Source organism: Acipenser ruthenus, chromosome 7, assembly GCF_902713425.1.
Source record: "Acipenser ruthenus chromosome 7, fAciRut3.2 maternal haplotype, whole genome shotgun sequence".
Lineage (NCBI taxonomy): Eukaryota > Metazoa > Chordata > Actinopteri > Acipenseriformes > Acipenseridae > Acipenser > Acipenser ruthenus.
In genome coordinates this window covers 53,507,887-53,534,089 of record NC_081195.1, presented here as the reverse complement: position 1 = coordinate 53,534,089, position 26,203 = coordinate 53,507,887, and the positions used below count along the sequence as shown (strand labels likewise).

The 26,203-nt window shown below is 35.3% G+C and overlaps 1 protein-coding gene across 3 annotated transcripts in view; it reads left to right on the top strand.

The window, feature by feature from the left end:
- The window catches only part of LOC117415701 (USP6 N-terminal-like protein), a 45,825-nt gene that overhangs the window by 4,021 nt on the left and 15,601 nt on the right, over window positions 1–26,203 (top strand). For 2 of the 3 annotated variants that reach the window (XM_059027284.1, XM_034026370.3), the window contains exons 3-6: window positions 18,474–18,547; window positions 22,328–22,410; window positions 24,754–24,793; window positions 25,289–25,369. In XM_059027284.1, coding sequence (XP_058883267.1) covers window positions 18,474–18,547; window positions 22,328–22,410; window positions 24,754–24,793; window positions 25,289–25,369 — 278 coding nt within the window. Of the gene's footprint in view, window positions 1–13,529; window positions 13,925–18,473; window positions 18,548–22,327; window positions 22,411–24,753; window positions 24,794–25,288; window positions 25,370–26,203 lie in introns of those variants that run through there. The other variant, XM_034026371.3, reaches the window with a different exon arrangement.

Here is a 26,203-nt window from a genome sequence, read left to right as displayed (position 1 = left end):
TAAGAAGTACAGTATATGAAGTTGGTTGGTTTGTTTGTTTAGGGTTACATATTATGTTCTCCTTAATAACACTGTTCACATTCCAACCAAAGATTGCAATCTGCAAGCGTTGATCTTTGACCATACCACCTCATTTGACCACATACAATGTAGTTACTTGTGTGGGAACTGGGAATGTTCTGTTCACCTTGTTATTTCATTCTATGTGGACTAGGATGTTTCTTCCTAGTTTATTCTTAGTACTGCAGTATAGTGCTGGTGCTAAACATTTCTAACTGATTGTTGATTCTGATTTGATTATTTTGTTTCATTTGCTGAAGGTTGTCCAATACCTTAGCTGTTCAACAAGGATACACATTTGACAGGCTTTTTTTTTTTTTTTTTTTTTTTTTTTTTTTAAATAAATTGAATGGATGTTGACTGCAGGGTAGGTGGTGGCGAGCGATTTTTAAGCTTATGGTTAATTGTTTTTAGGTTGCAGGGAATAGCCATATTGATATTGTTAGGTTATTGAATTCCTCCATAGAAACCATAAACATATAAACAAAATGTACATTTTTGTATTCACATTGGCAGAGCATAATCACATAGTGTACTTTGTCGAACTATAGCAGCCAAACAAGCACAAAAGCATCTGGATACCTTTTTTTTTTTTACTTACATTTTTCACCCTTCCTTTTTTTTACATTTTTAAAAATAATCCAGCATTTGTAACCTTGATTTTATTTTTTTACATATACAATACATTACATTTTAATATTGTTACTGTGTTGTCCCCTTTTGATTGTCTGCTCTGCACTACTAAGCAACAGCCCTTTCCTGTTTCCACTGCTAGTGTCCTGCCCATTTCTGTGATTGTGCTTCCAAACCCAGGGTCTGACTTTCTTTCCCAGGTTTAAAAAAGGGAAGTTACAAGTACATGTCAGCCTTGCAAAAAAAATAGTTTGTATTTAAGTACACGCCCAAATCAATTGTTATGGTTCTTTGTTGAAGTTTTGTACAAAAATCAGGACATGTGGTTGTCTTGCCTCTACAGGTTTACTTTGTATTTAATAATGTGCAAAACACAACCCTGTGCATTCACAAAAGTTATGTGGCATGAGCTGCAGCTATGGAGGGATGAGCTGCAAGAATTCTAGTTTATATGTCACGCCATTTTTATCTAGAGAACCGTTTATTGAGGTTCACCTGATCCAGGGATTATGGGCAACTGCATGTATAGTGAAATGCCCTATTAAAAATGATGTACTAATTGATCATAAAGTAATGACACATTTACATTTTTGTCTTTGAACTAATTGGTTTGGATCATGAATGTGTCCAGAACTGCTTGGATGAATTTGAGGAAACTTTTTATGGATATTTGTTACATGAAATAATGATACTGTAAAGTACTGTACTTTTATAGTGTAATTATTTCTTATGAGGTGCTGCTCTATACATGCAGTACTGTGGATGTATGTCTTGGTGTATGCCTATGAAGAGTACATGATCCGTTTGTTTGTGAAATTACCTGCCAAATTTGGCAGTGGCCTATAATGCTGTTTCATGTTTGATAATTTACTGTAGTGTTAATACTGTGGGTAAATTTTAAAATATATATTTAAGAGGCAATCACATTCCGATACATTTGAATGTACTCTTAAGTCAGTGAGGTTGCAGCTTACAATTGCTCTTCTGATTCACTTTTCTTCCCCATATTTAAAATATACTGCAGTATCACATTTTCATTTTTAATGAAGGCAATATTATGTTCTTTACAATAGAATAGTGTTTCAAATAGACAATCCACTCGTCAATATAATAATAGAGTAGGACCATTCACATTTGTATCCAGTTCTGTTGATCTGGAACAAACAAGGCTGTCTTTCAGTTGGTGAGTAACACTTAAAAGAAACATTCTGTACTGCACATACAACTTCTCAGCAGTGTGGAGTAGTGGTTAGGGCTCTGGACTCTTGATCGGATGGTTGTGGGTTCAATCCCAGGTGGGGTACACTGCTGCTGTACCCTTGAGCAAGGTACTTTACCTAGATTGCTCCAGTAAAAACCCAACTGTATAAATGGGTAATTGTATGTAAAAAATAATGTGATATCTTGTAACAATTGTAAGCTGCCCTGGATAAGGGCGTCTGCTAAGAAATAAATAATTAAAAATATATATATATATATATATTCCCCATGGACCACGCATGGCAAGTGGCCCATGGGGAAAAATCCAAACACCAAGGTGCTCCCTACATTGAAAAAGGTTGGGAAACACTGTTCTAAAGGGATTACCACATTAAAACAGGTTAAAATCTCAGCATTCTAGTACTAATACCAATAGCTGAAGCATTTGAATATGTACTAATTTCAAACTGGGGGGGGGGGTTGTTTTCTCTTTGAAATTATTAAAACAACTACAGCAGTAACCTTCACTAAATCAATAACATTGCAGGGCTGAACATCTTCTATTCCCATTAGGTAAAAAAGTTTGATCATTTAAAATGTGGATCCTTATGCACTGACTGTAGCTGTCTCTCGGTCTGTTCTACTGCTAAATGATTAACACAATGGTTGCCTTGTCTTGATCTTCTCCAAACTATACTTGCTTTGGGGTATACTGCAAGTACTAAGGAATTGTTTGAGCTCTGGCTTGTAGGGAGAGTGCCCCTACTGATCTGCCAACACCATGTTCTACACCATGTTCTACTAGACCCGACTTTCTATTGTTTCAGGGTCCAGAGTTGTATTGGTGTAGACAATGAACATCTGGTTGATTTTTATTCTAATTGGTGTTCAGTTCGATCAAGCAATAAGGTCCAGTTCTGTTCATGTCTGAATATGCTGTGGTGTGATTATAAATAAAATTACAGCTCCCAAAATTCATAACTACATAAGTTATTTAAATAAATGGTTGTATAATCTCTCTCTCTCTCTCTCTCTCTCTCTCTCTCTCTCTCTCTCTCTCTCTCTCTCTCTCTCTCTCTCTCTCTCTCTCTCTCTCTCTCATATATTTAGTTAGGTGTGCATTTCTTATGTCTATCAATGGTTGACTGGACAAGCTGATGATTATAAAAGCTTGAAGAAATAAAGAAAGCACAGAACACACACAACTAATTCTCTATGTATTCAGCAGGAAATGCGCATTAATTATCACCATGAATCCTGAAATAGCAAATACACTTCACAGTGTTCAGCTTTCAGAATTAATGATGCCAATCTAGTCTGTTTCCTAAACTAATTAATAAATCCCTTTTCAGTAAATTGAAAATTGTTAATTCTTTGAAAAAAAAGATATGCAAATAAAATCAACTTACTCAAATGTTTTTATGTGTAACTGCACAGAGAAAGGGTAGTGTTGAAAATGGATGTTTTTTTTTTTTTTTTTTAGTGTGACTTTGTGTTTTAAGAGTCCATTGATTTGGGAAAACCGTAACATGCAAATCTAAAATTAGTGGAAACTTGGACATTAATGCACTCGCTCAAATCCAATGACAGAATGACCGGAGTGCATACTAGAACATCACGTTGCTAAACTGAGCTTAATATAAGAAAAGTAATCTGTCAAATGCAGCTGTTTTAAAGATGTATTTTTATTGTGAAAGAATTTAATTGTCACATTATAATGGGCAGCATAACATTTACCCAAGGCCTGTATAAAACACACACACCACAGAAGGGCATCAAGCCAGTGAACATGAAGGCTTTCAGACTCCACTGCAAAGCAGAAAAATAATTCCAAGGCCACATGCTGCGGCAGTGTCTGGTTATAATCTTCATCAATCTTTAGATAGGCGCTTGAAAAAATTAAATGTGATTGATGTCCTCGTTCTACAGAATCAGTCTTGCACTCCTGTCAATCTCTTTGGGTTTCGTCCTTGAAATAAACAGAGAAATATGTTTTTGTGTAGTATGAAAAGTAGAAACCTGATTATCCCTTGTTTAGTTTTTAAACTTCTTGGATGTAATTAATGTAGCTTGTCTGTTCAGCTTGAGCAAACCATTGTGGATCGATCCTGCAGCAAAAGGACCAAGCTGTTGGCAAAAGCCAGTGGAGTGAAAGGGTTAATATCCACTCTCACATCTAGGCTAATTTTAGATCCCAGCCAGAGTTCCATACTCCTGGGCCAGTGTATTATTGAGCCAACAGCATGAATTTACCAAGTACATGTTTATTTTTTCTTCAGGCAAGAACAATTGCTGTTAAATAGTAGGATTTATTAAAGTAAATAATCTTTAAGTAAATAATTACACTGAATAAATTCTTATAGACCTGTAAATGTTTATGCATATGTCTATTTGTAGCTTGTAGAGCAAATATTAGCAGCTTTAGCAAATTGTGCATTTAATTGTAAACAAAGACTGAGGTTGGTATTAAATAGCCTTTAAGGTGGCAAAGACATTACATTGTACCCGCCTCTCTTAAGTTGTCCTTACATTATTAATATTCTAGCATCAAAGAGGAAATTGAAATGTTACATATGCGGTAAAAATTTAATTACTGGCTTGTTAAGATGATCATGCAGGAAAACCTTATTCAATAAAAATAAATACATAATTGTATTTCCTTAGGCAGCAAATTAAGATGATATCTGATCTTTAGGAAGGGAAGAGTTTGGTTTCCAGTTTAACATGCATATTTTCATTTCACTTGCAGAGATATGCCGTTTTCCCACAGCACTGTACCGCATTTGAAATTGATGTTGGTGACTAAGAGACATTACCTGTAGCTGAGAGTAGTAGATGTTGTGCATCATCTTTTAAACAGATGCCGTGCTTAACTCATAGTGCCCCTATATAGTAGGTTGTAAGCTGTTCTCTGGGTTTCTTGCACTTGATGTTAGGAATAAGAATTCAAGTCATGTACTGGAAAATCAGAGGAAGCATGAATAAAAGGGGGAAGGGACTTTATTCTGTTGGTGATGTGCTTACTGAAGTTGAAGGCGTCTTCTTGACCACTGCTCTTTGAAAACAATTCTTTCAATAAGTGTCCTGCTTCGCAGTACTAAAGGTATGTGCCTTATACCTCTTTGTATAACCATTTGTTCATACATAGCTTTAAAAAAAACATGCATAGTGTCTTTACGTCTCTGTCTTATTGTTTTTTGCTTGTGGGCATGATACTACTATATAAACAACTTCATCCTACTGCTGGAATGCAGAATGATGCCTTGTTACAGTGCCTGCAGTGACTTACCTTTCAAGGAATAAGTACATATTTAATGACTGATAATTCAGCTAGGACTGCCAGTTGTGCTTTTACTGTATTATCATTAACCCATGTGGTGCATCCAAAAGAAATGCATTGTTTGCAATCTGTTGCAATTATTGTGGTTGAGGACTGCTGCAAAATGTTGTGTAACTGAAGGTGAATTGTTGTAGAGACTACAGTATCAGAGCTAGTGCTGCTCAGACACTGCTGCGTGCTCTGCACGTAGCTCAAAGGAGTTGGTCTTGGCAGAAAGGAGTTGGTGGAGGGATGAAACCATTTGGAATTCCAGCACAGCAGCTGGCCCCAGCTGTCCTGGAAACCAGCAATGATGCAAGTCTTCCAGATTGTCAGGGAACTAGTGCCACCATCGAGACGGAGGGCAGCTTCTGGAAAGAGAGGTAGGGACTGCAAGCGGAACTAAAACAGTGTGCTTTTACAAGAAAGCACAGTTCAAATGCATGCTGGACAGTTTTGTAGCTTGACACAATACAAAGCAATTAAGGTGAAATGCCTTCAAGTGCTTTTTCAATTTACTTTTTTTTTTGTTTCCTTGGTTTTCCTTCTATGGCAATACGATACATGACAACCTTGAAATGTAATTTTATATATCTATATATATCTATCTAAAATTACATTTCAAGGTTGTCATGTATCGTATTATAAATATTGTACACTAACGTTTTATAGTGCAAGCTGTGACATGGCAATCTAATCAAAAATGTCGTTGCCAATCTCTTCTCATCATCTTCAACACAAAAATAGGGAAATGGGAGAGTCTTGTTGAAATAAAAAGAAGAAAAAGTATTTCAGAGATTTAGGATTTTTTTTATTTTATTCTTTCCCCAAAAGTACTGTGTTGTGTGTGTTGTATTCTTTATGATCAGTGAGTTCAAAGCACTCAATATGTAAAAAAAAAATAAAAAAAAAAGTGGACAAAGAGCAGGAATTAAATTTACATTTTGTGAGAGATATCAACTGTAGGGTGAAAGTGGTCATTTTAATTAACATTTTTGATACCCTTTCAACCAAAAACATGATTTTTAGTGTTAACCAAAGCGGGAAGTGAGGTTGTGTATGTGGGTTAATAAAGGATTCACATAATGCTCTGCTGGTAATTTTATCTGAATTGGACTGCTAAAGTGCTTGCTGCTTAGTCCAAGAGAATTACCAGAACAAACTCCTACATTTTTATGCTTGCAAACAAAACATTTTGTGTGTGTGTAATATCGATCTCTCTATCTCTCTAGAAATGAAAAACTTATTTTGGAGGTCCTCTTTCATCAGTAGAAAATATTTTATCTAAATTATATTACCTTAGGGTACCCTAGTGTATATTATATGGATTTCTTTGACAATTTAGCATACATTTTTTGACCTACAGTATAGTTAATAATATTCAACATAACCAACTTCACAAAATAGTAAACCACTACAATAAAAATGTCAACAGGTTGCATAACACTGCAAACATTGTATAAAACTGCTACAAGTTTGTACATCAAACTATGGTTTTAGCATATATCTGTATAGCAATGTCAAGGCTCTGCCTGCATTTTACCCAGTTTGTGTTTTTAATGCACTCTGCTTGTTATGTGTAACTGTGGCATAACCCCTCATGATCTCAGTCTCCAGATACCTCGGGACCACTGCTGGTTCTACAGAATATCCAGTAGAATATTCAGTGACGGGTTGGTTGGTCATACACCTGCCCAGGAATGTGATTTCAGTAGCACACTCTCATGTTTGCAAACACTATGCCTGTTAATATATTAGACATCTAAAAGAATCAATGAAATAAATAAAAAAAAATAGCATGTATATAAAAAATGGTGTCACACCTTTTATATAGTTTAATATACTATAGATTTAGATGCATAAATACATAATTTGATCTACATTAGATTATTACATTATATGTCCATCCATAATACAGAACTAGAAGTACAAAGAATAAATACAATGTACTGTAAATCATAGCACAGTGGCAGCTGGTGGCCAAAGTTTTACAGATGCAGGTGAAGGTGTGGGGTCCAGGGGGTGGGAGCCCGTCCTCTGTCACTATTTACTGCACTAATTCTTCTGGGTCCCAACCTTTTCATTTGCAGTTTCTGCACTTACTCCATTGTAGCAAAATTATTAGCAAGCAAAAATTCTACTGTATATGTGTTTTTTTTTTAAATTAACTTGGAATATTAAAACCTGGCAATATACCAAAAATTTAAGTTGCCCCTAAATCGTTTTTTAACTTAAACAAAGCACTCTATGCTTAATGCTGCACGGTACATGGATTTCTGCTTTCTGTTCACTCTTTGGAAGATCACCTTGCCTACCCATTTAATTATTTTTGGCTTAAAAACACAAATCCTCGTAGCCAATTATGTTAAGTGGCAGACGAAAGAAGCCTACAATCTGGCTGCAAAACATGACATAGAATTCTGCTGCTCAGGTATTCATAAACATTAATTAAAAGTTAGACAAAGATAATTAGACTTGTGCATTTTATTTTAAATATAAACAGCTTCAACGTTTTCTGTCTTTCCACAAAGTAACACACCATGGAAGACTGGGAAGAGACAGTTGTGCAGCTCAACAATTTCGCCATCTGGATTTCCTATCCGAACAGTCCAAAGCCCGCGTGTCTGAAGCACTGTCTTCCAAACTAGTGAGGCTGGAGGAGGACAACCTCGAAAATGACGAAATCCTGTCTGTACAAGTGAGTGCAGCACAGAGGACTTACCTGTTAAAAAGAAAACCGAACAAGCAATTGAATTGTTACTTCGTGGATGGCAACAAACACACACTACTTGCAAGGAAACCTTAATCCAACAAGAGATGACAATTTATGCTTCTGAACTCCATTAAACATCAGCAAAGATCCCCTGATTTGGTGAAAATATAACCAGACACGCTTTCCCAACCTAGCAGCCTTGGCAAAGAGCATGTTAAGTATCCCTGCAACATCGGTCCCGAACGAGCGTGTGTTCAGCAAAGCAGGGATGCTTGTGAACAAACTCCGTTCTTTGAAACCAGAGAATGTGGATGCCATAATATTTCTTAATAAAAACAGAAAATAAGCTCTGAAGAGAGCTCAGACTTTTATGTTGGACTTGTAAATAGTTATTCTTGTGTTCCCTGTTGGAGGTGTTTTTTGTTTTTTTAAGTTCAAATGGAGAAACGTTTACTTTTCGTGATTAGATTTGATGAAAATATATGTACTTATTATTTACACGTTTCTTTTGCATTATGCATTATAAAACGATGCATCGATAGTAAAAAAACACTATCGTCCCAGCCCTATAAATTAAGCAAGTGGAGTATCAATTGAAACCCTTCAACAGAGACAGACTGTGTGTGTGTCACTATGATAGTAATACATGTTGGTCTGCAAAGTTTGGAGGTTCAGAAGGGGTCCGTACATCAAAAAAATGTTGAGAATCAGTTTTAACAGATCACATTAAGTATGAGATATACAATAATATTTGGATACAATATGAATAGAGCTAATGCAGAGATTACATGGATGTTTATACAAGCATATGCTTCCAAATAAACACATTTCTAAAGTTTAGAATATCACAAAGGTAGTTACTTGCATGTATTAAATGTTTTCGCTGTCCTTTTGAAATGTAAAATGGAAATAGAAACTTTGATTTGTCAGGTCAAAAAAACAAAGCACAGTGCAGACGAACACCTCTCGCTTCAGAGGTGTTTACAGACATTATGATGGACGTAATCAAAGCAAACAACCCCTCAGTCAATCTATGTAAGTAAACCAACAAGTCTGGCTGGTTCTCACAGGGCTTGGCTGTCTGTGTGTGAAGTGTGGTGCAGTTTGTGGATGGATTGCTATAGGTACACAGCTAAGAAGAGAGGCATAGTTTATAAAAAATAATAATATAAAAATAATCTCATAAAAAATACTTTATACCGTACAGTCACATGAAAATATTTGATAATTTCCTTGCACTCAATCAGGATTTACCTGTTCATTTTATACATGCATATGTAGTTGCAACTCTTCTCCATGTTTGATTTCAGAAACAGTGGTTCAGGTATTCGGCTGCAAAAAGGGGGGAAAAAAAAGGTGAAACATTGCCAGAACTCCCTTTGGCCACATGTCTAGATGATGTGTCTCTGCCACGTATCCTCCTGTGTGTTTTTTTTTTTTGGTTACCATCTGTTTAGACCAGCTGTTGAGTGGGGAAAAAATTAAGGCATGTAAATCAAAATGTAAAGGTACTCCCTATATAATTCTTTATTCAAAAAAATTCAAAAGAGCCAACTTCCCAACGTTTCGATATGTTTATATACCTTTGTCAAAGGGAAAGTGTGTTTGAAAACAAACTTATAGGCTTTGGATATCATGGCAACTACACTCATTTATTTCTATGTAAGTCTGTTAATGTGATTGATGTCATTTTCCACATACTGTAGTTGATGTAATGATCTACTATTTCTTTCTGTTTAAACCTTCAGGCATCATGGTATGGTGTTTATTTATCCATTTATTTTCTTTTAGTCCTCTATTTTACATTGTCTAATTTATTTTTTTCTAAAACCTACACATTTTAGGTCATTCATGTCATGCTTGTTCTTTGTAAAGTGCTGAACCACTGGTTCATTTACTTTTGTATGTTTGATAGGTGATTCTGAATACATTTGTATAATGTTGTACCTGTCTCTCCTACATATTTGATTTAATTTTATTACATTTTTGGCAAAATATACCATAAACAAGGTTGCTAGTTTTGCATGAGGGATATTTTTTGAGATTGAGTACTTTTTTTCTCTATTTGTGATTTCAGTTTTATCTTTACAAATATATTTGCATACCTTACATGTGCTCTTACAGATTAATATCCTGTAATGGGTCTACGATCCGTTTGTCATTATTATTATTATTATTATTATTATTATTATTTATTTCTTAGCAGATGCCCTTATCCAGGGCGACTTACAATTGTTACAAGATATCACATTATTGTTTACATACAATTACCCATTTATACAGCTGGGTTTTTACTGGAGCAATCTAGGTAAAGTACCTTGCTCAAGGGTACAGCAGCAGTGTCCCCTACCTGGGATTGAACCCACGACCCTCCGGTCAAGAGTCCAGAGCCCTAACCACTACTCCACACTGCTGCCCCAAATTGTCTACTATGTACCAAAATGTCAGCTAAATTTGCATCCCTTCTAAAAGCCACAATCGGCGCTTTTGGAAATATTTTCCATTTTCTCTGAATTATGAAATATATGTAAATGCTTCCAAACTATTTTTGAAATGTTGGGTAATAATTTAGAATATGTAATTATTAATGGTACCCTTTTAACCTTTTTCTTTTATTATAGTCAAGTAGTTCATTTCTGTTGAGTTTGTCAACTTTTCTCAATTCTTTCTCAATAGTCTGTACTTTTATATCCTCTTTTTTAAGATGTATTTAATTCCTTTCTATGTTTTTTATAGTCCTTTTCATCAGAAAAGGTTCTTTTTATTCTTATAGCCAGTCCTTTAGGAATGGCTCTTTTTGTATGGATAGGATGTGAAGATGACATATGTAGGTACTGATGCATATCAGTAGGTTTTGATCTGTTTTAATAAATCTTTGATCAAGTTTAACCATTTATGTAATGAGAAAATGAATAGTAGTTTTCAATTCGAATGTTCTTTCACAGTTGTATCCCACGTACCAGCCCCAAAGGCCTACGTATTGTTAATTTTATCTTTGCAAGTAACCCTAGACGCACCTTTTGTTCTTTTGGTACCTTTTGATATTTTGGTACCCCTGTAGCACCTTATCTTTCATTATTATTATTATTATTATTATTATTTATTTCTTAGCAGACGCCCTTATCCAGGGCAACTTACAATTGTTACAAGATATCACATTATTTTTACATACAATTACATTATTTTTTACACATTATTTTTTTTTTTTTTTTTACATACAATTACCCATTTATACAGTTGGGTTTTTACTGGAGCAATCGAGGTAAAGTACCTTGCTCAAGGGTACAGCAGCAGTGTCTCCAACCTGGGATTGAACCCACGACCCTCTGGTCAAGAGTCCAGAGCCCTAACCACTACTCCACACTGCATGTTTAGTTTTTTATTACTTGGACAGCAAGCATTTTTTATAAATATTCTAAACATGTTTAAGTTTGAAAACTTAATGAACATGTCCCCAGACCATTGGTTAAAAAACAGATTGTGTACTAAACAGAATGCTCATCAGGAGTCACATTCAACATTAGGCCAAATAATTGCCATGCACAGCAGGTTTTCAGCATTTTTTAACAAGCACTTTCACAATGCATATTCTGTTTTGTGTGCTTGTCTTTGCTTTCAAGGTTAAATTCAGCATCACCTCACAGCTGTTAAATAATTTATTCTAACCTAATTAAAAAAAAAAATTAGGGTGAGAGCCCTCCCTGTATAGGTACTCTGTATTCATGGTGTGTGGTAATTTTGTAGTCCTGGGGAGGGGTGTATATATATATATATATATATATATATATATATATATATATATATATATATTATTATTTATTTATTAGGGGTCGTACATAGAGCCGTTATCTGTATTCGTAACTATGCTATTAGTATTCATATTTGTATTCGATTATGAGTTCGGGTATGTATTCGTCAAACTGGAAGTTGTTTTAAAACTTTTTTTTGCTCACTTATTTACACTCAAAATGTCTTGAGTGACAAAACAATGCAACGCATGTGCAAGTTTGTTTTACAATCAACACTTCTATTTAAGTTTAATTAAGAAATTGAACAATAATGAAAACTGATATACAATATTTGGGATTTTTAAGGCTTGTGGCCTGACAGCGGTTGCCTTTTATGTGCAATAATTTCCATAAATGTATTGTTCCCACATGCAAACCAATATCTCTGCATGCGCATATATATATATATATATATATATATATATATATATATATATATATAGATATATATAGATATATATAGATATATATAGATAGATAAATAGATAAATACAAAGCTTTCAATTTTCGATAGAATCAACAAAGTCTTCAGTCCTCTGTATAGGATCCACAACAGCTCCCGTCTGCTCTGTCCACTATGCTCAATCTTTTAGCTACGCAGGTAGCAGGGCACAGTTTCTTTTCGATACTGTGATTTTAGGTGTACAGCAGACCTAGACTGGTTTGTCTGATAAGTCTCTAAGTTTTACGGCAGTCCTTCAGCCGGGCCTCAGTCTCATTGCTTGTGGTCGTTGACTCGCTTGCAGCTTGCTTCCTCCTCTTGGGTCCGTTTTCAGACAGAGTCCCGTCTCTATTCCGTTTTTAAGCAGAGTCCCGGAGTTACAGCTTTGCTTAGCAGAGTGACAGCACCTTGTTTAGCATTCGATGTGGAGCGCAAAATGTTCAGTTTGACTTGGATATTTATAGTCTTTCTCACTCTGCTAGATAGCCACTTTCATGAGATCATTTGTGTATCTTGCCTATTTTTAAACTCAGTCCTTTTGATGTTTTATTGTCCTTTTCCACTGGAACATCGCTAGTTTATGTTTTCCTTGCGTCCAAAACTATTGTTGTTGCATGTGTGAATTATCTGTACATAGTTCAACTGTCCTCTCAGCCTAATCCAGTTCAGGCGCCGGTCCTCTGATCAGTAGTCACGTAGTTCAGTATGTCTGTCAGGAACCAAGGGGCCCTTTTTCTTGTTATTCTGATGCTTAAAAGAAAAAATAGGTTGAATCCTAAATAACATTGATAGTTTAAGTTGTTGTTGTTGGTAGTTTAGAGTACATGTAGCCTATACAGCTACCAGACTAACATTCACCCTAAGTAATGCTTTGTAGTTGTTTCAGGCTGACAAAACTGTAATTAATATAAGGGTACTGTGTCAACCTGCTTGTTTGTGTAATCTGGTTCTTCAAAAGATAAACCCTTATTGCTGTTAATTAATACGCTTTTGGTTTCACTGAGGGTAAATTCATTAGCTTTCAAGACCATTTGGGAGACCTTTCTTTTTAAAGCTAAACAAATCCAATACCACAATGATAACTTAAATTCTCTGGATTATCACTTTACCTGCACCAGATGAGCACAAGTCAAAAGTGTGCAAGTTTCTCTGTTGCTTTCTAGCAACCCACTTCGTGTGTTATCACAGTTATAACAAAGAGGGCTACACAGGGAGTACCTGAAGCCTGACCTTGTCAGTGTCCCGGATGCTTTCAAGCAAGAAAGGGAATGTATGATTTCTTTTATTTCCATGATTTGCAGACAAACAAAAAAATGCAATTATTTTGTGCGACTTCTGCTTATTGAGGTACTGTTTTCCACCAAAAAAAAAAAAAAAAATGGAACACATAAAAACATTCCCCAAGCTCAGGCATGCTCTTGTATACCAGAATCGTCACTCAAAGCATATCTTTTGGAATTGTTTCAATAGAACCTTGTTTATTATTGGTCTGGAATGTCGAGTGTAGGATTGGGCAGGGAGTGGTCTGAAGGTCTTGTTTCGATAAACAAATATCATCTTTGTACATCCTCCTCCAAACGTCTTGTTTTTCACTTTTCAGCACAGCAGTTTGCTAAGAACCCTGGCATGAGGTTTAGCACTGACGAGAATTGGTTAAGAGAGTTTGTTTTCTGAATCTCTGCTTTTAATTTGGAATGGGTTAACTTTGTTATCAATGCGGACTAAAGTTCAGAATCGCTTTGAGGAGCGCCAGGAAAGCTTAAAGAGGGGTAAGATGATTTTATTCTGTTAAGCTGATTTTGTTCCTATTTGGGTTTGGCTCTGGACAATTTAACTGAATATGTACAGCTTCAACAAGTACTGTCTAACATGCCGAGGTCTACTAATGTAGGGCAGCAGTGTGGAGTAGTGGTTAGTCATATGTGGGTATTCATATGCCTTTGTCTTTTCTTGGCAATTGGTGTAATCTTAGGCCTATCATGCACCCCATACTTGTGAACTTTGATAGCTTCACAAACTTAATTAACCATGTGTGGAGTAGTGGTTAGGGCTCTGGACTCTTGACCAGAGGGTCGTGGGTTCAATCCCAGGTGGGGGACACTGCTGCTGTATACTTGAGCAAGGTACTTTTACCTAGATTGCTCCAGTGAAAACCCAGCTGTATAAATGGGTAATTGTATGTAAAAAATAATGTGATATTTTGTAACGATTGTAAGTCGCCCTGGATAAGGACGTCTGCTAATAAATTATTTATTATTATTATAATAATAATAATAATACTGTAAGACATCTGTCTTCTTACATGTTCATGGTGTGGTTTTCTTCTGTAAACTAGCAGTTGCTGTGGTTGGCAGTTAAATACTGCACCCGTTTTAACTGTAGAGGCTAAAGTTTTATCCTGTCGAATATTTATTTAGTAAAAAATACTGCTTATTATGTTTAATATTAAATTGTTCTGCGGACTCTAATAACCTAGAAAACTAACTGGTGTGTTCAGTTCTGTGAGTTAAGGAAATGGTTTATTAAGTGGAATAACAAACTCCACACCATAAAAGGAAGAAAGACTGCTGCAGATCGAATGAGCTGTGCAAACATTTTGGCATATGTGAAGGACAGTGATGGGAGGGGAAAGGAAGAAATTATGTTAATTGTGATTTTAATTGAGTTCTTTCTCTGCACCACTGGACCTGCAGAGGAAATGAAACGGTTATACTGAATGTGTTTTTGTAGCCCAAGGCAAATTTTATACCCTGTAGAAAAGCACATATGCAATTCTGACTCGTTTTGATATTAATATTTCAGAAATATTGCAATGTTATTCTTAGATAATATGTGACAGTGTGCCACCAGGTGTCCCAGTATACTGTATTAACACTGTTTGTAGATTTGTGCTACAGAATTATTGTTTTGTGTTTTCTGGTCTACAATGTTTAAAAATGGGCTTGGAGGTAACTTGTTGTTCTTGGCCTCCTAGGGCACTTTATTATCCCCATACTGTATACAGGGATATAATGGTGATCCCTGTCTGTCTAAATGTTATCAGCATTCTGGATATGGAGGGTTTCAAATGCAGATAATGATGTAGGGCTCCAAAATAGCATAAACCATTTGCATAAATTTGGGCTAGTAAATTTTGAGCCTTTGCATTTAAGGTCATGGCTTTAAATCCCAGGTATGTCATGCCATGATCTAAATTATAGTAAGCCAGAAGATATTCTTGGTTCTAACATCTTGAGGGATGGCAGTTTTAGAATCCTGAATAAATGACACAAAACTTGTAATCAATTTTTTTTCTTAATTTGCCTTTTAACACTGGGGGTCAGTGAGTGGGAACTAAATGATTAAAGTATTACAATGTCATTTTAAAACCAATCAATAAGTTATTATGTCATTTTAGTTTTGTTATATTTTTTATTCTCTCTGAACTACATGTAAAGTCTACAGTATAGGTCAGTTCTTACAAATGAAATATGCCAAGCTAAAGTAAAATCTTTGTGCTTGCTCAAACTTAAAACTATCTTTTGATGTTGCTTGTTTTTAAAATAAACATTACAAGGTAATTGCATAAGTGTCCTGTAATATTTTGTGCTTTTGTAAAGTCCACAGAGATCCAAAATATATTACTCGGACCACGCCCTTGTGTCTACGACTCGGCTACACTTAGCCACCGCTAATACGATGGCAGCATGGGATACTGCTTCTGATAGAGGCACAGTTGTTTGAGTAAGATCAAGTGCATATTTATGGCATTTTCCCCTAGGATAAATTTTATTAAATTAATTAAGGTATTCTTTTGATTAATTTTAGTTTTATTGTTTCTTGTTTTTGTCTTGATATTATGTTGTATTCCTGTATGTTGTGATATTTTTTGGGTCTGTATTGTCTCCCCCATTTTCTTCTTCCCAAGGGGTGGGGAAAAGAAAGGACCATTAATAAAAAAATAATTGTTCACATAGAAACGGATAGCAAAACTGTTAACTTCTGTATATGTCAATTTGTCGTACTGCGTAATGTATCCATAAAAGTTTATTAAATGGGTGCTGACCTAGAGTTATACTCCAGTCCTGCAACTGTTAATATTCCAGGAGATTACCAAGTACAGTTTTTGTGGGCTGAGCATCTGTCAAGACAGAAGGGTAGGATTTTTAACAGCTGTAGCCTGTGAATGCAGCCCCTTTTAAAGCTGGACAGTGAAATGTGAAAGTTGGCCCAAGCACAGTAAGCCTTTCAGATCAAGAAATGTATTTATAATTAACAGACTACCCAAGTACTGTAAAATGGACAATTATCTGTGTACAGCAGTGCATATTTTCACGACTGGAAAATGTAGTTAATTTTATTTAAATATATTTATTTTTTAGCTTTCCAGGGAAAATACTTCAAACTGTAACTTATTAATTAACTGAATTTTTATTCGCAGAAGATTGTGTGTGTGTGTGTGTGTGTATATATATCTATATCTATATATATCTATATCTATATATATATATATATCTATATATATATATATATATCTCTATATATATATCTCAGTACTGTGCAAAAGTTTAGGCAGGTGTGAAAATATGCTGTAAAGTAAGAATGCTTTCAAAAATAGACATGTTAATAGATTAGATTTATCAATTAACTAAATGCAAAGTGAGTGAACAGAAGAAAAATCTAAATCAAATCCATATTTGGTGTGACCACCCTTTGCCTTCAAAACAGCATCAATTCTTCTAGGTACACTTGCACAAAGTCAGGGATTTTGTAGGCATATAGTCAGGTGTATGATTAAACAATTCTACAAAACAGGTGCTAATGATCATCAATTCAATATGTAGGTAGAAACACAGTCATTAACTGAAACAGAAACAGCTGTGTAGGAGGAATAAAACTGGGTGAGGAACAGCCAAACTCGGCTAACAAGGTGAGGTTGCTGAAGACAGTTTACTGTCAAAAGTCATACACCATGGCAAGACTGAGCACAGCAACAAGACACAAGGTAGTTATACTGCATCAGCAAGGTCTCTCCCAGGCAGAAATTTCAAGGCAGACAGGGGTTTCAAGATGTGCTGTCCAAGCTCTTTTGAAGAAGCACAAAGAGAAACGGGCAACGTTGAGGACCGTAGACGCAGTGGTCGGCCATGGAAACTTACTGCAGCAGATGAGACACATCATGCTTACTTCCCTTTGCAATCGGAAGATGTCCAGCAGTGCCATCAGCTCAGAATATATATATATATATATATATATATATATATAATTTATTTTATTTGCTTGCCCTCACAAAATTCCAATGTGTTGAAGTGTATTATAAGTTTTAATCAACAGCCAATTTTTTTTTTCTAAAAGGTTGTTGTCTTACCGCTGAGTTGCTAGACCAAAAGCAACTGTGCTTCCAAAGCAGTTCCTTCCATACAGCATTCAGTGTTTTTGTTTTAATTTTTTTTTTTATTTTATTATGAAACACCACAGAATTGTTGGTACTGTATGATGATGTGAATTTAATTGACACATACTTTTTGAATCTAAAATTCTAAACATGAAATACTATTGCATGCATTTCCATTCACCTTGCTGCTGAGATGTTCAATAAATCAAGCCCCCCCTCTTATTTTTTCTTTTTTAGGTCATGTAAAATTCAAAGTGTTTTAAAGCTTGGGATTGATATTCTTGCACATTCATATATCTTGTATTACACAATGCTGTAAAACTTGTGTAAGCAACAGTATTACTGTAGTAGGCCTTTTAACCTTGTGTGCTAATCCATTTGTGAAGGCAAACTGTAAGCTATAAAGAAAGGTAAGAACTGACATTTCAATTCCCAGTGCCCTGATTACAGTAAGTAGTCCAAAGTGGAAGCCCTACATAGTTACAGTAGCTGTCTCAGAGCTTTTCTTAGAAGATGCTTTCAGTTATAATTAATACTAAATCATACTCTGCCTGATGGCATGTGGGATTGAAAAAGCCTACATGAAGAAGAGCAGTCAGCACAGTTACAATGCTTTATTGTCTGATGTACTGTACTAATTATTTAACTAGTCCAGAATAGTCCTTTAATTTATTTTCACTTTTTATTTATATGAGTGCAATACCTTTTTGTTCCCTTTTTCACAGTGGAATGAGTGTTTTTGTTACCAAGTTGTATAGAAACTGGGAGAAGCTGGGTGCGTGAGTCATTGTGTACAGACGTTGCCACATAAAAGAGGAAGTTGCTTACCTAAGCACTGCAAGCTTACTTTATACAGTATGAAACTGTTGGAGGTAACAATGCTGACGTGAAGAATAAATGAAGAATGGTGAAGTTAACTTCTCCCATTTCTGGAATTTCTACAGATTCCGATGCGGAACACAACGCTGCGATTAAGCTTGCCCAGGAAAGAGATGAAATAGTATCCAAGTACGACAAGGTAAGGGTCAATACTTCTCGGAACTATTCAATTTGATACGTCATTTCCCGTACATTATGCCCTTAGAATGCTTTTATTTTGCTAAAAAATAAATCTATAAATACAATTCACACAAAAAATGTTTTATTTTTTAAAGATAAGTTTGGAATTCATATATTTAAAAATAAATATGTACAGTCAATGCTCCATTTATTGCTGCTGATGAATCAAGGAAGTCTAGTTTCAGTCCATTTTCATATTACTTTGAAACTGATTCCTAGTCTATTGGATTTTTTCCTGTTACTCATTCATTTTATGTAACATGACTGATATTTCCTGTGACTTTAATAGAATGGGATATATAGTACTGTACAGTATAGGAAGGTTAAAAAAAAACAAAAAAAAAAAAACACATTGGACATTGGAAGAGTTATTGTAGTGTGTGTTCTCAGTCTGGAAAGTGATGCCAAGTATCTGAAGTGTATTTGGATCATTTTGGATTTACTAATTGAGCGCTAAGTGACGTTACAAAGAGACTACCCTTGGATTAAAAAAATGATCTAAAATTTCAGTGTCAAATGTTTCAGTACTGTATAAACCATTGTCTTTTTCTTTCTTTGCCATTGTTTGTTTTTGCTGTATACTATATTACAAGCTTCATATGTGGTATTCCAAATTATTTCAGATATTCTGTGAAGAGTTTCTGAAGAAGGTTATTTTTATTGTGGTACAAAAAAAGTACAGTTAATCTTAAGGGACATTAGTTGGATACTGCAAATTAATTTTAATGTTTAGTCATATTATTATGAGGATGAGTAAAAATCTGAAACTGTTTGAGCCCTTCATTTTGTTTTGTAAAATCCTTTAATTTTACAGTGTTCACAATGCAGTGTTTTCAGCTTTGTGCTGTGTGTTACACTCTGCTTAGAAAATAACCGAAACCTGGTCTGATGGTTTCCCAGGTATGAATCTGCGCTCTAGGAGCAGTAGCACACTGTACTGTGTATATATCTGTTTGTAGTGACACTATCTTTCTCTATCAGAACTGTCTGGGAGTGTCAAAACCAGCTACAGATTTTTAAAGCCTTGGATTGAAAAAGTCAACCAATCTCGGCAGCTGTAATCTCATTCCTTTAATTGCTGTGGAATTTTGTCTCTGGTCTGCAGAGCATTCTTTACTTGGTGCTGCTATTTTTAGCTGGTACAGTAGCTGCTTCCTGACCATTCAATAAACAATTCCTTATTTTCTGTATTGTAAATTACTTTTTCGTCATTTAATCCATTGCAGTAAATCATTATTCATTTTAGTTGGAAGTAATTTTTTTTTGCAAAAAGTCATTGCTGCTTATTTACAATGGTTTGCAGAAGTATTCACCCTCCTGCAAAAGTTTTCACATTTTGCTGGCACCTGAGCGTACTCCAACGCTTTCAAATTAGACTTTACTTGTAGAATCTACACAAACTGCTCCACATTGATAGTTAAAAACTGCATATAGAATATAAATAAGTAAGATTTACAGAGAAAAACAGATTAATCTCAGTTGCATAAGTATTCAGCCCCTTTGCTACTGCAGCCCTAAATCAGCTCAGGTGCAAATGATTTCTTTGGAAGGTCACAATTAGTGAAATGGTTTCAGCCTGTGTACTTAAAGTGGTTTAACTTGTAGATCATTTCCCTCAGGTATATAATGACTTTCAAGCTGTAACTCACATAGTGATCCAACAAAGCAACTATGAAGACCAAGGAGCTTTCGAAACAAGTCGGGGATAAAGTGGTAGAGGGGCACAGAGCAGGAGAAGCGTATGAGAAAATTTCAAAGGCGCTGATTATCCCTCAGCACAGTAAAGTCCATCACTAAGAAGTGGAAGATGCATCATCCGGCACCTCCTCAGACTCACCTCGTCAGACAGCACCTGTAGAACTCCTCTTTTCCCTCTGGACACTTTATCACTCTTCCTTAATGTGCTTCACTTGCACTTATCTGCTCCCTATTTTACTGCATTTAAACCAATACTTTACAGAGGACTGTACTGTAATCTGCCACAAGTGTTATTCAATCTGTAGTATTTTGCATTTAATCATATCCTGATATAACTATCACTGACACTTATCTGCTCCGATATTGAATCGTATTTTGTAATATACTTGTACTTACTAGAACTGAAGTCATTGTATTTTATCTTGCTCTTAATTGTATTAATACTTGTACTGTGATTCGTAATGTATTTTTGTTTACGACTAAGTCGCCCTGGGTAAGGGTGTCTGCTAATAAATAAATAATAATAATATTAATACCACCCAGACACTACCCAGATCAGGTTGCCCTCCCAAACTGAGCAGCCGGGCAAGCAGGAAACTGGTTTTGGATGTCACTCTGAAGCCAAGAATGACCTTGAGAGATCTGCAAAGTTCTGTGTCTGAGATGGGAGTCGGTGTTCACACATCAACAATAAGCCGGTCCCTACACAAAGCTGGTCTGTATGGACGGGTGGCAAGAAAGAAGCCATTACTCAAAGTCTCATCTTAAAACACGTATGGAGTTTGTGAAAAAGCATGTAGATGATACTGCAGACACGTGGAAAAAGGTTTTGTGGTCAGACGAGACAAAAATTTAACTTTTCGGTCTAAATTCCAAGTGTTACGTCTGACGCAAGCCCAACACTGCACATCACCCAGTCAACACCATCCCAACTGTCAAAGGGGATGCTTCTCTTCAACAGGGACTGGGAAGCTTGTTAGGATAGAGGGGAGAATGGATGGATGGTGCAAAGTACAGGCGAATCCTTGAGGAAAACCTGTTTGAGTCAGCTAAGACTCTGAAACTGGGGAGGAAATTCACATTTCAGCAGGATAATGACCCGAAGCCACGCTGGAGTGGTTGAACAAGAAGAGAATTTATGTTCTTGAGTGGCCCAGTCAAAGTCCTGACTTGAATCCAATCGAAAATTTATGGCGAGACTTGAAGATTGCAGTCCATCGACGATCCCCAACAAACTTATCAGAACTGGAGCAATTTACCCGCGAAGAATGGGCAAAAATGTCACCATCCTAATGTGCAAAGCTAGTAGAGACCTATCCAAAAAGACTCATAGCAGTAATTGCTGCAAAAGGTGCTTCTACGAAGTACTGACTTAAGGGGTTGAATACTTATGCAACCAGTAAATTTAATTTTGTACATTTTCTTTGCAAACTTTGCTGACTTTTAACCTCTTCCTCATATAACAGTGTTCAGTTTAACCACTACAGCTTTGAATAAAAAAAGTTTGTTTGAAAAACTGCATACATTATTTGTAATTCAACAAAATGTGATATTGGTAGGGGTGAATACTTTTGCAAACCACTGTATATAAATGTGTCATTTAGTTTTTTGGGGGGGGTTTGTGGTTTGACATGAAATAAGGAAAAAAATGTTTGACCTAAACAATTTGTTTGCATCTAAACTCAATTTAAATACCTGAATTAAATGCTATAGACAAGCCTGTGCTTTTTTTTCTACCATTTTTGTACCATTCAATTAAAGATGGAAAGCAAACTGATTTTAAATTCCTCCAGAATTTAAGCTTGAAGCTATCTTTGGTATTGCCAGCAAAAATAAGTGAGACAATTGAGTAATGTAATTTGTGAGGCACAGTTGATCTGTCAGATACTTTACATATCAGTTGTCATCATTGTCTGTATTTGGTTAAAAAAAAATAGCATACTAGTAACATAGAATAATTAATATGTGTGTTATTTATTTTTATTTATCTATCTAATCTATCCATCTATCTACAAAGTATGCTTCAATTGTTTTTTTTCAGGGAAGAGATGGAGCAACTGTGGAACCCTGGGAGGATGCCAACTACCACCTCTACAAAGTCACAGACAGATTTGGATTTTTACAGTAAGATTTGTTAAGTTTATTTATGAAAGCAACCTTACACCACTATTATAAAATGAGCAAGAAACCATTGAAGGCCTCTTTCCTTCAGCCACAAGGACTGTGTCGAAAGCTATTTTAAATCAGTCCCATCTGTTAACATCGGCAGAAGACTGAGAGCAGGTTTATATGTGAGTCTGTCAGATCCAGTTTTGGTTGCAGGCTGGAAGAAATTGGTCCCCTGTATCACTGTGATTGAGGAAGCTACCCAGTTAGCATCCATATTCAAATGGAAATTGGACATTTATTTTGTTATGTCAATCTTTGAGTCTGCAATGGAAACCTGTGCAGTGTCAATTTGGTATTGGAACAAGATGAAATGCACTTGGTTTCATGGCACAGAGATGTTTTATTTAGAGTTTTTTCTTCTAGTTTTAAAATGCTACTCAATACTCTGAGTTTCTTTGCACAGTGCAGCACTGAACTTCCCCTTCTCTGTGTGTGTGTGTGTGTGTGTTTTACATTTTTTTCTGAAATATTTAGTGAGCATGGTAACTAAGCTATCTGGATATTAAACTGGAAAACAGTCAAATGTAAGGAAAATGTGAATATGTAAAGTATACCTTTTAAGTAGAATCATGAATGGATGTGTTTGTCAGATAAATTGTTTTAATTACCACATATAGACAGTGTGGCCTATTATTATTGGAACCGACTATGCAGTTTGTTTAATAATAAAATCATGGTATGGCTTCCTATGCAAGTGTTCTATGCTTCCTGCTTTCCCTATGGTCTTCTAACTACCCCAAGTTAATTAGCTGGACAAACGTGTAATGTATAACTTTAATTATTGTATAAAATGGTGGCTGTGTGTCTTATATTTTGATTAATACTGTAATAGATCAAATGTTCGTATAATATAAATATATTACATCTAAGGTTGCAGTTGCTTACCACCTTAATTTCTAAACAGCTGAAACACAACCCAGCTATCCTACACAATACTGATGTATAGTAATGTAATATCTGATTTTCATTTTGTGACAATTTCATCAATACTTGTTAATTGGGCGTACATGTGTCTGTAATTGTCAACATCATGACAATACTGCTGAGGAGCTTTCAGCCAATCAGAGTGAGTTTTTTGTGTTGTATGCCTCACTGGTCATGCCTCAGATCTATCAGCAGTAAAGTCAATTCAAAACAGTGAATAGAGAAAGACTGTTCACAAGAGAAAGGAGGAGTAACAATTAAGAAAAAAATGATTTTTGTTTTGTTTTTTTAATCTAAATACTAAGTCCTTAAATGGTTGGTTTCACAGACCACGATTAACACACATTTTGGACTAAGGTAACATTAGAAAGTCCAAAATTAGTGCCAAGCCAGCCGACGGTGTGTTGTGTGTTTTTGTTTTTTTGTTTTTTTTTTAATACAATTTGACAAATAGATATGCTACAGCACATATTTAGGACTGCTACTTGAATGGTAAAACAACCAGGCTTCAGAGGTGCAGGCAGCTGAGATCACTGAGACACGCTGATACTGGGCAACAGACAACCTTGCGAGTTGAATGAAACTAGTATTATCTATGAAAGCCAGACAGATTCAATCAAAATTGTGTTCAGAGCATGTAGTGTTGGGGAGCATTTAGGCTGCTGAATTGAGAAGCATCTGTAGCACTGGAACTTTTTTAATGAGTTATTCTGGTGCTTAGAGTAACTAGTCAGTTATTTCCTGTTTAAGACTGGAGGCTGAATTCCCTTTCTGTATACAAGGATGTTAATGAGAACAGTTATACTACAAAGTGGCTTTACTGTGATACAGCACCAAATATCAAGGGTTTTGAAATGTCAGTATTGATTTTAAAAAATTCAATTCAAGATTGTTGATCTGAAAATTACCATTATTGTTCACAAATAACAAACACAAAATAATCTGATTCTCGTTAGAATAGCTGGCTTTAAAACTGTTTGGTAAGTTCCCAACAATATGATAAGCAACTAAACTGGTAAATATTAAACAATTTAAACATTTTTATTCTTGAGATCTAGTGAATTGGATCGCTTTCCTTTTTTTTTTTTTAACCATTTATTCATGTATGTATTTAATTGTGTTTATTTGAATTCACTGCATGTGTAAGACTATGGCTCATGTGAACTAAATGTCTGCTAAACAGGTAGTCCTTGAGGTCCCAAAGGGTCAAATGAACCAAGTTGTATTACTATGTTGGGATGCCCCAAAGATAACCCCAGAAACTGCAGGGGTAGTGTGTGATTTAAAAAAAAAAAAAAAAAAAGGCGGGTTCCCTATTTTGTATTTGCCTCGGTTGTTTTTACAGGCTCATACAGCTGCTTCTTTCTTTAACAGAGCGAATGAGCTTCCAACGTATGATTCAGTGGAAGAGAAGGTAAATAAACATGACTGCAATCACCACTCCTACTGTATATGTAGATGTTGCTCATTATAGTTGTACTTCTCTGCATAAATTTAACACAGGGAAATAAATGCTTATTGTAAGGAACTAAAATACCACAAAACCATGCACATTATTGTGCTAATTATTGCTAACACCCTTCCACTCCTGTTGACGGTGCAGCAGAGCAGATGAACTTTAAACCAACAGTGATTTATGTTTCAAGATAATTGAAAATGGTTGATGAGAGCTTAAGGTCGGTTCCAATAGCCAATGCAGTCCATCATTTCGTGTAAGCACCTAATTAATCCTAATGTACACACTACATTTGAATTAAATAAATAAATAAATAAATGTACTCCATGCAAAGGAACCTGAATATTTTTATGTTGAGTCAAATGTTAGTGGAATTATGGTGAGTGACACATTAATTGGCCATTTTAATTGTTAGATGTGTTTACTAAACTTTTTTTTTTTTTTTTTTGGCAGCAAAAACTTCAAGAAATTGAGAGAACTACAAAATGGTTGAAAATGATGAAGAGCTGGGATAAATACAACAACAGTGAAAAGGTAATTGAGACTCCTTTTCCTACCAATAAGTGTGTATTGAAACTTTTTTTTTCTGTACTTGTACAGTACATCTCTAAAATGTGTCAAGTAGGGTTTCAGACACCTATTTCTCATTCTTCTCATCAAATTTTAAATATTGTCATTAGATTCAGGAAAAACTAAACAAATTAGTAAACATTGATAATTGGTATAATGTACAGTGTTTCTTTTTCTCCTTGTATCAGTTAATTATTTTTGCAATATACAAATCAACACTATATGGTCTTTGCTTATTTCTTATCTAAGCATTAGATATTGTTACTGTGATGTCATTAAGCAAAAATGTCAGATGAGAAGTGTTAATCACTGTACAATGTATATACAGAGTTGTATGCCATAAAGTCAGTATACCTAACAATTGTTATACCCACAGTGAATGCAAGTGTTGAAATGCCTTGTGGTTGTAATGCAAATCTGTAAAAATGACTGTGCTACAGCTTTATAGCTGTCCCTTAGACATGGAATACAAACGTTGTGCTTTGTATCTTTTTCAATTCACTAATTAACTCGAACAGTATATCTTTTCTAATCAGTTTATTTTAATTGCACTCCAAAGGAATGCAATCATAGTGATAGCAGCAATGCTATTTCAGCAAGTTGGTATTATCTGTTTAGTTTCATTGACAAGATATTGCCTTTTTCCACATCGGTGGAATTAGCAAAATTACTCTACATTGATTTTTTCATTTCTTTTAAAATGTGGAGATAAGAACATCTTTAAGTCATACCAATTTTACAAAATATTTGCCCTTTTCATTTTCATGACACAATCTGCTATTTTTGGTGGATCACCAC